Source organism: Myotis davidii, unplaced genomic scaffold (assembly GCF_000327345.1).
Source record: "Myotis davidii unplaced genomic scaffold, ASM32734v1 scaffold204, whole genome shotgun sequence".
Classification (NCBI taxonomy): domain Eukaryota; kingdom Metazoa; phylum Chordata; class Mammalia; order Chiroptera; family Vespertilionidae; genus Myotis; species Myotis davidii.
In genome coordinates, this window is record NW_006299715.1 from 2,062,916 (window position 1) to 2,079,929 (window position 17,014).

At 45.2% G+C, this 17,014-nt stretch overlaps 1 protein-coding gene across 1 annotated transcript in view; it reads right to left on the reverse strand.

Moving 5' to 3' along the window:
* BOD1L1 (biorientation of chromosomes in cell division 1 like 1) overlaps positions 1 to 17,014 on the reverse strand; it is a 40,840-nt gene that overhangs the window by 20,252 nt on the left and 3,574 nt on the right. Inside the window, exons 2-9 of the mRNA XM_015571826.1 lie at positions 15,638 to 15,828; positions 14,318 to 14,932; positions 13,367 to 13,516; positions 11,079 to 11,245; positions 9,927 to 10,038; positions 9,033 to 9,171; positions 7,698 to 7,770; positions 313 to 6,157 (exon numbers count right to left, since the gene is read on the reverse strand). Coding sequence (XP_015427312.1) covers positions 313 to 6,157; positions 7,698 to 7,770; positions 9,033 to 9,171; positions 9,927 to 10,038; positions 11,079 to 11,245; positions 13,367 to 13,516; positions 14,318 to 14,932; positions 15,638 to 15,821 — 7,285 coding nt within the window. The 5' untranslated portion in view covers positions 15,822 to 15,828. The remainder of the gene's footprint in view (positions 1 to 312; positions 6,158 to 7,697; positions 7,771 to 9,032; positions 9,172 to 9,926; positions 10,039 to 11,078; positions 11,246 to 13,366; positions 13,517 to 14,317; positions 14,933 to 15,637; positions 15,829 to 17,014) is intronic.

A 17,014-nucleotide genomic window follows, 5' to 3' on the forward strand; every position in this document is an offset into this window, starting at 1 on the left:
ATTTCACAGGGCTGATGTAAGGTGTCCGTTTGGATGGACAAGGAACCTGAACTAAAGGTCAGGGCGGTTTAGTAACCTGCAGCTTCCAGTCCCTCAGTCTCCTGCCTCTGCCCTGTGTGTCCATGAGAAATGAGTCTGAGGCTTTGAGCTATTGAACACAAGTTCCTCTTGGAGAGGCTTGATAACTGAGTTTGATAAATTATTTTGTGACATGCTGGAACCAAAACCATGTTTTGGAAGGTTGCTGTAAATGGGCTCAACATACGATCATCAGTGTAAAATGCTAAAATTTGCCATTAGAGAGATTCTCACCTTTGTCACCCAAATTTTCTTCAGGAGAAACAGTGACTGCGAGGGCTCCTTCCTCCTGGGATGGCTTCACCACGCCATCTCCTGTTTTCTCAGCTGGTGCCTGAACACTCTTGATGGGCAAGTCCTGCTCACATGCGGCTGCTGTGGCACTGCAGACATCCGGAAGGACAGAGTGGGCAGGAGTGGCATTGGGTCCTTGGCCATGAATACGTGCGGTGGTGGTGGGGTCCCGCTGGGCAGGAGGAAGAGAGGGCTGCTCCACTTCAGCGTCTCTGCCCTGTGGCCCGCCCTCAGCCATTTCAGCACCGGCTTTCCCTGCTGTCACAGAGTGGGCGCTGATGGAGGAGCCCTCCGCCGTCTGCCCAGGCATTTGCTCTGGTCTCAGGCTCACAGGCTCGTCAGCACTCCTCTCCAAGTCCCTCCCTGCTGAAGGGCGGGCTGTACTGCTGTCCCCTGCCGTCTCTGCCTCGGAGCTCCAGGGTATTCTCTTCTCTCCCGACTGGCCTCCCCCTGCAGAGGGTGCGCTGACCGGCACCCCATCCGGCCTCTCCCTGGGGCTCACTGCTCTTCCTCCTGGGAGTGGCCCAGGGCACTGACAGTTGTTCTCAGCAATAAGGCTGGGCATGGGGGCCTCACACTTGCTCACCTTTGCAGCAGACTGGCCCCCTGTCCCTTCTGGGTGGCCTGCAGTCAGCGGAGTCTCCCCATGCCCATCCAGGCTGGCGAGGACCAGCGCGCATTCAGCTGTGCTGGTGGAGATGAGGGCGGCCTCACTCACATCCTCCGCCCCTGCGGTGGCAGGCCGGTCTTCATCCCGCAGCCCAGCACCCCTCATGACCGCTTCCCGGCCTTCGGAGGTGCTTGTGGATATCACAGTGGTGTCGCTTACCTCCTCAGCTGGTGTGGCCGAGGGGCGGACTTGCTCCTGAGGGACGGCACTGGACACCGGGCCCTCACAGTCCTCCACTGAGCTGGTGGAGATGACCGCGCTCCCATCCTTCTCCTCCATGGCCGGGCCAGGCTGCTCACCTCCACTCTCTGCAGCGACCCCGGCAATGCAGGCCTCACAACCCTCGGCCACGCTGGTGGAGATGAGGGCACACTCGTCCTTCTCCTCCTTGCTGGTGGAGGCGAGAGGGCTCTCGGCCTTCGTGGGTGCACTGGGCATGGGCACCTCGAAGTCATCGGTGCTGGCCAGCATAGGGCCGGTGGCTCTTCCTCCAACCGCTGTGACCGGCTGCTGGCTGCCAGCACCCAGGATGGTGCTTGCGCTGGAGACAGGCACTTCGCACTCTTCCCTGAGGCTGGTGGAAATCATAGCACACTCGTCCTTCTCCTCCTCTCCCACGAGAGCGAGGGGGCTTTCCTCTCCTGAAGCCGCACTGGGCATGGGGGCCTCGAACTCCTCCGTGCTGTCCCCGGTGCCTTCCGCACCTTCTTCAGCTCTCAGAGAACTGGGATGACCCTCCCCATCCATCCTGGCACTGAGCTGTGCGGTGCAATCACTCATCGTGCTGGTGGAAATCACCAGGCCCATGCCTCGACTCTGGTTGGTAATGTCACTGGCAGTGGCAGCCACGCGGCCATCGCACTGCTCACTCTCCACAGAGGTGATGGCACCTTCATCTTCTTTCTCCCTGGGCGACGTGTGATGAACTTCCCATTCTGGGCCTGCAGCAGATACCAGTCTCTCGTGACTGCCCCCCACCAGGCCAGTGGAAATAGCGGTCTCTTCGACGTGGTCTTTTCTGGCCAGCGGACTGTCCTTCTGACCTGAAGCTGCACTTGTCATGGGCCCCTCACACCCTTCAGGCCCCAGTGCCGCCCCAGCCTTTGCCGAAGCCACACTGGTCACGCTGCTCTCCACAATCCCCTTGGCACTGGAGCAGATCTCTGTGTCTTTCATCTCCTTGTCTGCGGCACTCATGCTGTCGACGTTACTTTCAGGGGCGCTGATGGTGGCCCCGGCCTCAGCCGCTGCATGCCCCACTGCAGTCCCGATCTGAGCATCCCCTTCCTCTGCACTCTCACACATGGGCACCCCTTCACTCTCCTCTATCCCCGTGCAGGCGGAGGCATGTCCAATCTCATTGCCTCTTCCAGTGCTAGTCACCATATCCTCCCCTTCCTCATCCTCCTCTTTGGCACCCGTGCTGGTGACAATGTCTTCGTCGTCACCAGGACCGGCAGCGACCAATGGCACGTTGGTGGCTTCTTTGGCTGCGGTGCTGCCCGTCGCACTCTGTCCATTCTCTTCTGATTCACAGCTTAGAGCAAAGCCTTCACTGCCCTCCTCCGAGCCTGTGCAGCTGGCCGGTCCCTCTGTGTCTTCTGTGATCCCTGTGCTGGTGACGGCGCTCTCCCCCTCTGCCCCGTCATTCACAGACCCACCTCCCTCTTGGGGGGCACTGGCTCCTGGTGGCGTGTCATTGTCGGCCAGGACCTCTGCTGCACCTGTCACCAGGCGCTCCTCCTGGGGCCCTGCTCCAGTGACCACGCACGCCGCCATGCCTTCGCTTCCCCTTTCTGCTCCTGTACATGTCACAGTTCCCTCGGGTTCCTTTTTGGGGCCCGCTCTCGTCACAGTTCTCTCTCCACTGCTCAAGGATCTCTCCCGCAGTTCTGTCCCGGCACTGGTTACGGCCCCATCACTCTCGCCTTCCCCAGTGAAAGTCACAGTCCCCCTGACTCTTTCTGAGTCGCGACGGGAAGAACCTTCGCATTTCCCTTCGGAGCCCGCGCTGGTCACAGCATCATCCTTCTCTTCCGTCATAGCACTGTTGACAATGTCATTGACTGTGGCTGCCTGGGCAGCTGCTGGGTCTGCGGCTGGCTCTCCAGATCCGGCCAGAGCACACTCCCCACTCTCTCCCTCCTTCGTGCTGGTGAGGAAGGTCTCGCTCTCTGAGAAGCCCTCGGTCACCACGGCCCCACCTTCTTCTGCTGCGGCAAACACGGTGCCTGGGCTGGTGTGGGCCCTGCCGTGCAGGGCATTGGTTCTGGAGCCCCTTGTGAGGCCATTGTCTGCCTCAATGCTCGTGCAAGGCAGCACCCCCTCCCCGTCGCCTGCTTCTGAAGTGGTTGTGGCAGCCCTGGTGTTTACAGGGTTGGAGGTCATGCCTTTGTCCTTCCCTTCGGTGCTGGTGGCGAGAGAAGGCTTCACCCCATCCTCAGCTTTCCTATTCCTTTGGTGTGAAATGGAGGAAGCAGTGCTACCTCCTGCACTGGTGTCTACCTCACTGTTTTCCTTCCTTCTTGCAACAACTGTTAGATGTTCTACTTCACTTGGGCCTCTACTGTGCTTAAGTTCACCAGTTTGAGCATCCTTTTCAGTGCTCATGCTCACACCAGGGACAACAGCGAGCACATCCTTTCTGCCACTTTCTGCTGCAGATCTAACCATCTGCTTTGAGGTGGGTTCTGCACTCAAGGCACTTTCTCTCCTGGACTCATCCAGCAAGCCGTCTTCTTTGCTAACATTCTCATGTCCCACAATCATGTCTGTTGACTTGCTACCAAGAGGTACGTTTACTTTCCCTTGTTTACCATGCAGTGTGGTGGCCTGGGAACCTTCTGGAATGTGTCTTTTGCTATCTAGGCTCACTTTTGCTGGCATATCTGGTGTGGAAAGTGATCCACCTTCTTTGCTGTGACCTGACCTCAGGACTTCCGATTCTCTCACCAACAAGCTCTGCTGAGGGAGACCCGAGCTGTCCCCCAGGCAGGTGCTGCCCGAGCCACCATCTGAAACAGGCCTTCTGTCGCCTACAGTAACAACATCTGCACCATGGGGCTGTTTCTGAGGCACAGCAATCACAGGACTTAAGGACAGCGATGGGTCCGAATTTGTGGAATGTTCATGAACAGCACCTCCTTGAGCAACACGCTCCTCAGTGGGTCTTGGGTGCTTCACAGTCTTTTGTGCCCGGCCATTTTCTGCCGGGACACGAGGCACGATTCTGGGACCAGCCTCTGAGTCCACACTGGCTTCATGGGTCCCTGGCTGAGGGGGATCCCTCTCCCCGGGACTCAGCTTGGACACAGCTTTCTTGGTCCCGGCACTTTTATGGTTTGTGTGCTTTTCAGAATTACCAGCAGCCACTGTTCCACGTTCGGGTTTACAGGTGGGAGCAGCTTTTGCCTCTCCTGTGGAAGCTCTTAACTCATCCTTTAGGATCGTGGCTGTGGCCTTTGGTTTCATCACATTTTCAAGGCCGGTGTCTTGCTGAGAACCGCTGCTGCTGCTCTCCGGGGTTTTCGATACTTCCAGTGCGTTTCCGACAGCAGGCTCCATGTCGGTCTCCATTGGCTCTTGCCCGGGGATCAGTGTGGCATCGCCTCCTCTTTTTGGTCGCGGAAGGGAGGAACTACTGGGAGTGCCTGCAGCATTGGCTGCCAATTTCTCTTCTCCTTTGGTCATTTCTTGGGATGAGCTGCCCCTTCGATTTTCACCCACCCTTCTACTTAATTTCTTTTCCATGACTGAGCTATTCCCTCTGGCCTTTTCATGATTACTGTCAACTTCTTTCCCATCCTTGTCATCGGATTTGCTTTCTTCCTTCTTCCTCACGTCCTTACTACTGTGCTTTGTGCTTCTGCTCTTGTGCCCATCTGATAATCTCCTCTCCAGTCTGGAGGAGCCCGACTCCTTCTCCGCCTTGTGTTTGTCCTTTGCCAGCAGCGGCTTTGCTCGGTGACCGGAGTCCTTCTGTGCACCGTGGGCCAAGGATGCCGCACCCTCAGGTGCAGGGTCAGCACCGGCCTCCTCGGATCTGTCCTCGGCTTTAGCCTTCCGCTGTCTGTCTGGGTCACTGTCTTCTGTGTTCCTCTCCTTGTCTGGTTTGGACGTGGTTGTCTGTCTTGTGACACCTTCTTGTGATTCTATGTCACTGGCTTTTAACGGCTTGCCTTGACTTTTTGATTTTGACTTGAGCGCAGGTCTTTCATCTAACAAGCTCTTGGTTCTTCGCTTCTCCCTGGGCACAGCCTCTTCAGGTTTTGAACTGCTATCTAAATGAGTCGAGTCCATGTCACCCTTATCCTCTGAGCAACTTTCACTTCTTCTCTGTAACGGGGCTCCATGTTGTTTGGAACTCAGAGAATCTTTCTGAATTTTAGAATCACCTGATCTTCTCGATTTGTGCTCTGCCTTAGTTTTCTCCGTCAACAGGTGTTTCTCCTTTTTGTTGTTTTCTTTACGCACATTCTCATCTGTTTTTATAATATATTCAGAAACTGGCTTTCCATCTTTGCCTAAAATTGACAATTTCCTTTCATTCCTATGTTTATTCTTCCGTTCAGCTTTATCATCCGCAGAAAGCTTAGGTTGTTGGCTTTGCTTCTGAACGCCTTCCTCCCCTTTAACCCCTTTCTCAGGGGGGTGGGGCTCGGTCTCATCGCCTGCTTTATGTGCACTCTCCCCTTTATGTTTATGCTTCACAGACAACTTGTCTTCAGAAAGAGTTTTCTCTTTCTCAGGCTTCTCCTTGAAGGACTTTGTCTCTTTCTTAGGGAGGTTCTTCACATGCTGTGTTTCAGAATCCTCCTTCCTAACATGCTTTTCACTTTTCAGGGTGCCTTTCTGTTTCGGGGGTTCTTCTGTGACCATTTCTGAGCGCTCTGCTAGCTTTTTCCCATCGCGCGCATCCGTCTCCTCCTGTGCCCCTTCTACCACCACAGGAGCAGAGGTCCGCCTTTTGTGTTCTTTTTCCACTCTGGACTCATTTTTGCTTTCATCAGCTGAATGCAAACACTCTGAGAGTCTCCGGGTAGGTTTACTTGCTTCAGTTTTTGTATGAACATGCTTCAAATCCTTGGAAGAAGACACCTTTTCCTTTTCACAATGCTGTAAGAAAATAAAGGTTCAAATATAAGAAACACTACAGTCCATTTTTTATATCAAATTTAACACCTGGGTGCATTTCATATGCTGAGTGGTCACATATTTTATACCCTACTTAGTCTGTGTAAGCAACCTGTGGTTGGGATTATTAATTTCGTTTTTGCACGAGGAAACTGGAACTCAGCATGACTCAGTAAGCTCATACCTGGGCAACGCGTTCAGAGGACCTCAGTCTAAAATCTAGTACTTTCCCCCTACACCTCAGGCACCTTCACAGAGACTAGCTGCTTCTCCAGAGCTTCCATGCATGTAGGCCTTCTTTAACTCTCCACCACTACAGTCCACCAATGCCAAGTGGTCATTAATAAATATAAAATGAGTGGATGACAATCCAATGTTCTTTTCAGTCCACAAGCATTTGTAGCCAATTAAAAACTTTATACTAAAATAAAAGTTTCCAACATTTTAGTTTAGACACCAGAAGTTTTTCTTATTTAAACGATGGGCTGAAGTTCTCAGAAAGATCTCTGTGCCTCTGGGCCAGCTTACCATGGCATCTCCTTACAATTTAACACAAAGATTAACGTCCTTCTACTAATATAGGGACCAGGATATAGCAAGATCTTAAAAAATACTTTAAAAATGAAATACCTCAAAGAAAAAACTAAAAGGGATTTCATCAACCTAATTTTACCTTAAGTTCTAACAAATTAAGTGAATAAAATTTTGGGATCATTTTCCAAAGAAATTTATCATAAAATAAAATTAAATATTTTTTAAAGTGACATTAAAATATCTGAATATACTTAAATATGCCTCAAATTTATAAATAAAGAAATCAGATATTTACTGGCTGTGAATAGGTAATCACTAAATTATTAGTTTTTCCCCTGGGAAGTGTTATTCATCTATAGAATTTTAAGTAAGGATTTAAAGCCAATAAAAGCAAAAGTTTATCCCAAGAAAATAATCCAAAAGGGGAAGAAATGTATTCATTGTCCATATTTTTACAATTTAAAATGATTAAATTTCAGAAACATCTAGGCGCTCGACTATAAGGAAATGTTTACATTATGGTCTATCCGTTCAATATACACTATGCTACCAGTAAATATAATACTTAGGAAGCTTATAAGGTAATATAAAATAAGAGTGAATGGTAAAAACATTTTGCAAGAATACATCCACACTACAAAATTATGTGCATATATGGATGAGAAACAAAAGAGAATGAAACAGGTGCTTTGTTATGGGGGAGGGATTTTATTCATTCCCCTTTCTTCTACGTTACTGTAACTGGCAATTTTGTTATTGCCAATATAAGAAATGGGGTGGGTGGGGGAGGAAGGAGAAAAGTAGCTACTATCTAGATATAAGATTACATGAATCAACTTGCCAAAATGAGGAATTCAGACCATAATAGGATGTGAGGGATTTTTTATTTAACTTGGAAAAGATCAATTGTATTTCTAAGTGTTACTTCAAAGGATGGAAGTATTCTAACAAAAGAGCATTGAAAATGGGCTTATTAATCAAGACACACCTCACTTGTTTTGAGTGTTTCTTTGGAATCTTCTTCTGCTTGCTGTTTCTTTTTAGAATTATCTTCAACATTCCTATGTAGGGGGAAAAAGTCAAAATAAAACTTTGAAATGTAAGAAATTTTCAGGAAGGTTAAAAAAAAAGTGCTTAGCTTCCCTTTTTTATAAACACTTGATCCATAAATGGAGACTTGTTATGTTTCAATTGAAATGCTATTCTTGCCCTAGCCGGTTTGGCTCAGAGTGTGGGCCTACGGACTGAAAGGTCCTGGGTTCAATTCAGGTCAAGGGTACATGCCCGGGTTGGGGGCTCAATCACCAGTAGGGGTCATGCAGGAGATAGCCGATCAATGGTTCTCTCTCATCACTGATGTTTCTATCTCTTTCTCTCCCCCTCTCCCTTCCTCTCTGAAATCAATAAAAATATATTTTAAAAAAATAAAGACTTTTTTAAGAAATGCTATTCTTAGTCAACAGAGAACACAATCCAAATGTGATGTGGAAACACTCTTGGAACACTTACACAGGAAAATATAATGGACACAGAAATTCCTGAATTGCTGCTTGAAACTGAATATATTATGATCTATAATTACATATTGAAAGTCTTACTATTTTTTTAGTAAACAGGGTAGTCTTATTTGTACAGGTCAATAGGAGTGAGGTATTAGCAAATAGAGAGCTAACTCTCTCACAGATTTTTGCAAATTACTGATTTAGGTGTCTTGAAGTCATAAAAAATTCACATGATTGCATCTTAATGGCACAGCAAATTGTAGCCCATGGCTCACATGATGCTGGAGCCACTCTGCCTCTTCAGCTTTCTAATTCTTACAGAATTAACTATGATAATGCAGTATTACGAAAGACTTTGGGTCAGACCTCTGGTTTATGGGGAGAAGCATGGAATATTGGTGAAGCGAGTCGCTGGAAAGACGGGAAAATGAAGGCCGTCAGTGTAAGTGGTTCCTGAATGTTCAAAAGGGAGACACTTCCTGAGTCCATCGAGAGCGTCCATAAGCCCTCTGAAACTCTAGGGACAACTGTTTGTTTACTCACATGTATTTTTCCGGGGAGAAAGTCCAAAGCTTCTATCAGATTATCAAAAAGATCTGGGCTCCCTCCACCCCCAGCGATTATTAAGGTGAACACTTGGAAATATTATAAATATTAGCACACTGAATTAGGATACTAAAAACAAAAATCCCAGGTCTTTAACAAGCATGCAACAACATACACACTCAAGTCTGGCTCTTCACTGTCACTTTCAATGCCTTGCTTCTGAAAGCACGCTGAAAGAATGCTAAAATGGGACCATGGCCAGGTAAAATATGTACCTTGAATCTTTTTTTCTTTTTATGCTTAAGGCTACTTTTTTCTCTAAAACTTTCCGTTCTTTAAGGACTTCTTTAATTCTGGGGGCTTTAGGTTCCAAACTCTTTGCTGATGATTCTTCTAAATCCACACTACTTTTGCCTAGGAAAGAAAGGAATCTATAAGGGATTTCACAACAGTTCTAAACAATGTAATAATTATTTTTCATTAAAATTTTCTAATCAGTGTGAAAATGCAAAATGGCTTTAAAATCAAGTTGTGCTGGAATACAAATAATATTTTAGATGGAGATGACTTGTCTTTTATTTCAAGTGCTTACACAGGGATGGGCAAGAGTATTAATAACAACAACAATAATACAACAATGAACAGTAATATAAGAATAAACTGTGTTTCAGGTACTCATAGCTGTAAACCCACCTTTGCCCAACCTCCTATATGTGTAATATACAAATACAGGGTCAGTGACAAGAGGAAGTTCAATTTTGTTGAATAAAACGCTGCAGACAAATGTTTGACATTTGTGTTGACATGAAGCATAGATTAATTCCACTAATATCACCAGCACAGCTTGATTTCTCACTTGTTAACAAACTATTTTCCAGTGATAATTCATTGCACAGCCATTGGGAAATAAATTGCTAACATGTGAGTGACATAAGCTGGTACCTGATAGAATGTTTAATTTAGAAACAGCAATATAACTTTAAAAACTTGACTTAACACATCAGTTTAAAAGACAAGCAACTCTTCCACAACTGAAACTATAACAGCTTTACTGAGATATAATGTAGATAACTTTGTTTTATAATCATATCTCATAAGTACTATAAATTTCTAGGATCTAAAAGAGTATGTAAGATAGTTTAAAATATTAAATTTAACATCTCCTATACCTTGACTCTTAGCTTTTGAAGACTTTGTCTTTTCTGCTTTCTGTTTTCGTTTCTCTTCAAGTTTTTCTCTATTAATCTGCCTTCTTAAAAGCCTCTCTTCTTTTTCTTTAGCCTAAAACCACAACATACTCACAATTATTCTGATTATCAGGCAAAAGCAAAAGACTGAAAAAACAATGTGTTTCCTTCAAATGTTCTTACAAATGAATGGGCTCTGCAAAAGTGCACATGCGCTACACAATTTGGAAGCTACCAGAATAACAGAGACAGATGTGAATAGCATTAGTTTAAAGAATGGGAAAGGTATCATTTTGAGCAATGGTGGTTTAATAAACTGGTTGCCTCAATTGAAAGGATAGAGGTGAAAATATTTCTGAGCATCAGGGGGACATAGCAGGTCTCTGTAATTTTTGGATTATTCATTAAAATGCAGAGTCCAGTGACAGGCTAGTCCTACAGCAAATATGACTTGTTGGTTATACTCTGAGGATGCAGGTTTTGGAGGTGGAACTTTCTGCCATTGAATTTTAAAGCCAGAGAGAATCCAGTCACTGTGTTACTCCTACCGCCCCTTTCCGGTCAGAATTCACTGTCTCAAAGTTTGTTAACTCCTGATCAAACAAACTTTTCAAGAGTTAAGCCACCAGTAGCATTTAGTGTACATCCTTCAAATCATTTTTCTACATAATATATTTCCTCATTGTAAGATGCACAACCTCATAGTTTAATGTTTCTGAAATTTCAAGTCATCTTAAAACTGATGAACATGTATGATAAAGTAGTAGTTTTTTTCCTAAAAAGCTGTTGTCAATGACACATCTTATAATTAGAAGTATTTTCACACCCAGAAAACACATGGACTGTACTTCCCTCTGAATATTATGCTCATGACTACACCACAAGCTCGATTCACACTTGAGTCAAACATTTCCACACTGTGAAACCTCCGGATTGCTACCAGGTTTTCACTCTTAATCACAATGACATGAACACCTGTTATGTGTTCGTGTCCATTCTGACCAGTGAAATAGCAAGGTGCCTGAAGGCAGAACCTGTATGCTGCCGATTCGTATGCTCACTACTCCGCACCCAGACAAGTCATTTGTCAACCTGATTTAATGTGAAAATAACAACAGATCAAACAAGACTCACAATCGACTGTCGCCGCTGTTCTACCGTGAGTTCGTCATCGGAATCACTGTAATACTTTGAGTAAAGGTATGGCTTGTGAACGTAAGCCTGCCGTACACTTTTAGCTTTTCCTTCACTGGGATCACAGGTTTGAGGTTTTGTTTTATTCTGTTTGTTCTTCTCTTCATCTGGAAGAAAGTCAACAGAAAGGAATGGCTCCGTGAATTAGTAATAAAACCAACATTATTCTTGATCAACATCAAGCAGCACAAGCAGTATCCATGTAGTTCAAGTGTATTTGCAGATCTAACAGAGGAAGTATCAGTATGAGATATTTCAGGCGTTTAGACATTTATAAATGCTGGAATCCATATCTTCATTTATTTCTTAACGATCATAAGAAAGATAAAGGAGGACGGTAAAAAAAAAGTAAAGCTTATAGCTATTCATGTTTTCTTGAAAAAAGTGAATCCTTATTTATCAGTAGCCTTGACACGAATGCTTCACCACTGTCCAAATGGAGAGAGGCACTTGAAGCTGCGCCTTGCCTGCCCGTGTCTCCCTTAAGGAGGACGCAACAATCAGTAACTGGCCCCCCACCAAGCAGACACTAACACCCTTCCACTTCAGGAGGCAGATCAGCTTCCCAGGGACACAGCAAGAATAAGGTTTTCCTTTCCTACCACTGGGAACTCTCAAAATAGCTCTCTCTTTTTTCCTTCTGGATCCCATGTATATAAAATCTAGCTCTGTCCAGGAAAACACTTGAAAAGACCCAACAAAGCATCTAGAATTAAAAACTAGATCTGCAGCACTGAAAGCGTCTCCTTTTTCCTCTAGATATTCCATCCCAAAGCCAGCATCACATTTACATGCTCTCTACAGGCGGTTGCAAATAACATTCAATGTTTTTGATTTTTAAAGAAATCATAGAGAGAATTAAATCGCATGGTAAAGAGCAGCACATGGAGTTGGTTAGAAGCAGATGCAGGTCTGAGATAGGCACTGGTGCTCATGAGTTACGTGACCCTGGACGAGACATCTCCCTCAGTGACTCCACTTCTTCACCTGGACCTCCTTCCAAGGGTGGTTGTGAGGACTACAGATGTTATTACACAGAGCAGAGTAATAACTTAGCCCTGGGCCAGGAATACAGTAAGTACTTAATAACGGTTACTAAAAAACCAACTGTATAGTAAAGGGAGGTCCAGGCTTTGCCCCTGGCTTCTGGGAGGTCCTCTCTAAGCCTCTGGAACACCAGGCCCGAAAGGAGTGTTTTGGTCGCCTGGGGGTGTGGAGTCAAGCCAAATCATCTAAGAGTATGACTTAGGGTGGGGGCTTTGGATCATGGACCATCAGCTGGATGTCCAGAGGGGCGGCAGACTTAGACCAGACATCTGGGAGGTAACTGTGATTCTTTGATGGAGACCCACAAAAACGTTGGACATCAAGACTCGGGTGGGCTTCCTTGGTTGGCAATAACCCGTGTGCGCTGTCAGACATCAGTGTTGGGAAGGTAATGCTGTCCATGACTCCACAGGGAGTGAAAGCGCCGTGTTTGGAACTTTCCTGGACTCTGGCCTATGTCCTCTTCCCTTGGCTGATGTTAACCGGTGTCCCTTACTATAATAACCCGTAACCAACAGTTTCATAGATTTCACGGAGTACTGAGTCCTTTCAGCAAATTACCAAACCTAAGGGTGATCTTTTTTTTTTAATCTTTAAATTCTTTATTAATTAAGGAATTACAAATGTGTCCTCATTCCCCCCCATTAACCCCCATCCTCCCCCCACCACTCATGCTCTCATCCCCCTGTTGTCCATGTCCATTGGTTTGGCTTATATGCATGCATACAAATCCTTTGGTTGATCTCTTCGCCTTACCCCCACCCTCCCCTACTTTCCCTCTGGGGATTAATAGTCTGATTGCTGTTTCTCTGTCTTTGTTAAGGGTGATGTTGGAAACCCCAAACTTGCAACTGGTATCAGATGTGATGGGAATCTTGTGGACAGTACTCCCCAAATGTTGTACACATACACCTGGTACACATACATCTTCATACACATGATCTCATCTAACTTGTATAATCATCCCAGGGAATGGAGATAAGAAGTGTTGAGGTTTAGGAACTTACCAAGCTTGCTCAGACAGAAAACCTCGGAGCTGGGACTCAGAAACCAATCTTCCAACTACAAAGCCCCATGCTCTGGCCACTCTATCACACTGTCTTTCACGATATAGCCATGTGAATACACACAAAACGCTCGGCGGAAGCTTCACAGAGGCATTATTAAGTAAAATGCTTTACCATCTGACGTAATCTCTCCTTCCTCCATGCTATCAGACATTACAACCTCCTCCTCAGTGTCTTCTTCAAAAGATGAGAGGTCACTGGTATGGACAGAGCTAACTGTAATGTCCGTCAGTCCATCCACGTCAGAATCTACTGCAGAGCCATCTTCCAGAAGACAAAGAAACAAAACAAAAAACCCATAGGAGGTAAATCATTGCGTTACAGGAACATACTCAGCACCCAATTCCCAAATTACACTTAAGATTTCCTTCTTTAGATACATTTCAAAGAACTTCAACTTTAGAAATAAAAATCTCTCATAATCAATATCAAACAAGGTAGAGCTGTTTCCAGAAACTACAAAGGCAAACTATTATCCAGAAAAAAAGAAAGTATTAATTTATGATGTGATAGAGACAAAAGCAAACGTTAAGTAATTAATACATTTACTATGTGATATTTTAAAGAGCAGGATATACAACTATAAATTAAGTTGCTTGAATAATGTATGGTAAAAAATCATGAGTTAAATTATAAGGTTTAGAGCCTCTCTGCTTATTTACTTTGTCAATTTGAACACTAGTATAGAAAATAGATACACAAATGTTATCGTCCATTTTTTAGCAAAGGGGATATGTTCCCAGACTTTGAAATATAAGACTCAAATGTATTGTCCTGGCCAGTGTGGCTTAATGGTTGAGCATTGTCCCTTGACTGAGAGGTCGCTGGTTTGATTCCCAGTCAGAGCACATGCCTGGGTTGCGAGCTCAATCCCCAGTACGGGGTGTACAGGAGGCAGCTGATCAGTGATTCTCCCTTTCTCTCTCTCTTCCTTCCTCTTGCTCTCTCTAAAAAAGACAAAAAACAAAAAACCCCCAAACTTATTAAAATTTGAAGGCAAATTTGGTATCTCCTGGTGGACACTGTTTGTTCTTTACACTGTTGTATATTTTTGTAAGTTTGTACCTTCTTTTGTCCCTTCCATGGCTTTAGCTTTATTACTGTTCTTTTCTGAAGGAACTTTTGTGCACTCTGCTTCTTTATCCTTTGCCTGTTTTTCATCTTTGACTTTTTGTGTATCTTTACTCCTTTTTGAGTGATCAAATTTCTTTTCAGTCTTTTCCTTCTTTTCTTTCTTTCTTTCTCCTTTTTCATTGCTGTCTGGTTTCTTTTCACCTTTGTCTGTTGACTTATTTTTTTGGTCACTGCTTTCCTGTTGAACATCTTTATTTAGCAGAACTGAACTATTACTCTCTTTTGTGTGATTTTTAATTTCTTCAACTGGACAAGGAAGATCACTACATTCTTCAGACCTCGGGGCCGTTTCCTGTCCTTCGCCCGCGGAGTCTGGCACAGACTTGTCTTTATCAGCCATGTCCTCTGCAATTCTCTCCTTCTCAGTACTGGTGTCAGTGCTGGGCTGGGACGGGAGCCTTTTGGATACCCGCTCACTAGTCTTAGGGTTTGATGTTTCTGTGGAGGCCCTGGCAGCAGTAGCTTCTTGGTTAAGAGAAGTGATGGTTTCCAAGATGGACATGGCATCATTGGCCACATTGGCACTGGGCCCAGGAGCAGGGACACCTTGAGGGAAAGACAAGTTTTAGGATAAATTTATACAGAAAGTCAACCCCCTGGCTGAATCAATGCTACATGCCACGGTCACCTTAGTCTGATACACATGCTGTGCAGACCATTCATATGCTCACAGCCTTTCAGGCACCAGTGCCGGTACTAGGCACACTCTGCCTCTCCACTACAGTATCTCAGAAAGGCACCATGCAAACCTGAGAATAGCCTAGCTCCAGAATAACAGTATCTTCTCTAATTATTCCCTGCTGAAATATACATATACCCCACATATATCACTAAAATGCCTATTATTTTGTATTAAGGCAAAAAACGGTATGCCAGTTAAGGACTTTGGGTGGTATTTGAAGTAACACAATTTCACCATTGTGCCAAGTAGACAAATGGTTTAAAAACCCAAATATCCAGCCCTTGCCGGTTTAGCTCAGTGGGTACAGCGTCAGCCTGTGGACTAAAAGGGTCCTGAGTTCGATTCAGGTCCAGGGCACATGCCCGGGTTGCGGGCTTGATCCCCAGTGGGGGTCTTGTAGGATGTAGCTGATCAATGGTTCTCTCTCATCATTGATGTTTCTATCTCTCTCCCTCTCCCTTCCTCTTTGAAATCAATAAAAATATATCTAAAAAATAAATACATAAAATAAAAATAAAAACCCAAATACCCATAAACTGACACTCAGTTCAAGAGGAAAAGGGATGCACCTTGCATGCTGACGGCAGAGTCCGGCTTCTCCTCCTCGGGGGTCACGGTGCCCCCGGCTTCCTCCTTGTGATTTAGTGTGGCCAGAAACTCATGCACAGCTTTCTCTACCTGAGGTCTGAATGTGTGGTTGATCTTTGGATCCACAACTTGAGAAATAATTCGGTCGATGCCAGACTCCAACATTCCTGATCTGAAACACAGGATAATTTACAGAAAGGTTAAAAATATATATAATATTTCATTATTACCCTATATAATAAAACCCTAATATGCAAACTGACAGAATGGCGGAATGAATGGTTGCTGATATGCGCACTGACTACCAGGGGGCAGATGCTTAAAGCAGGAACTGTCCCCTGGTGGTCAGTGTGCTCCCACAGGGGGAGCCCTGCTCAGCCAGAAGCCAGGCTCACAGCTGGCGAGCTTAGTGACGGTGGCAGGAGCCTTTCTCACCTCCGCGGCAGCACTAAGGAGCAGCGAGCAGAGTGGTAAGGAACAGCGAGCAGGTGGACGGTAAGGAGCAAGGGGCTCTGGACTGTGAGAGCGATGTCCAACTGCCAGCTTAGGCCCAATCTCCTAAGCTGGCAGGTGGACATCCCCTGAGAGGTCCTGGACTGCAAAAGGGCACAGGCCGGGTTGAGGGACTTCCACCCCTCCCCCAATGCATGAATTTCATGCACCGGGCCTCTACTATATATATAAGGATATATAATAATTGCATTAATTACTTTTAGGTAAAATAGTCTCTCTTCAACCTTAAATTTTCCCAATATGTTCATCTAGGTAGAGAAAGAACAGGCAATGACAAGTTCCACAGGACAGCAATGACATCTGGATATATCATCTTGAAAAAATTTCTAAACTCTTCACCACTGTCACTAGAACCACTGAAGCAAACCAAACAAAATTAAAACAAAATTAGACACAGCACACTATCTAGAGCCCAGGCTTACAGATGATGCTTTTTTACTCCAACCCTGCCCCTAGAGGAATAAATAATCACTAGAGCTCAGTTCTAGATATAAAATAAATCAAATGGACTCTGCACTTTTATTTTTAAGCAGAAAAATGTAAGACTTTTATAAGTATTAGAGTCTCCAGGAAAATGGAAGAAAATACACAAAGTGTAATTCCATCAAACTTACAAAAAAATACCTTTAGAACAAAAATAAAACTTAAGATTTTTTTCTTTCTTTTTATTATCTTCTTGCTATAAAAAACTGGGTGATTTATTCATTCAATAAGAGTGAGTGTCTTCTACACTAACAGGCACCCTGCTGGCCACTGGGCTGCTGCAAGCCAGACCTGGTCCTTTTTCTCGTGAGGAGACAGACATAAACAATTAAAATACAAGGCGACAGGCACCAGGACACACC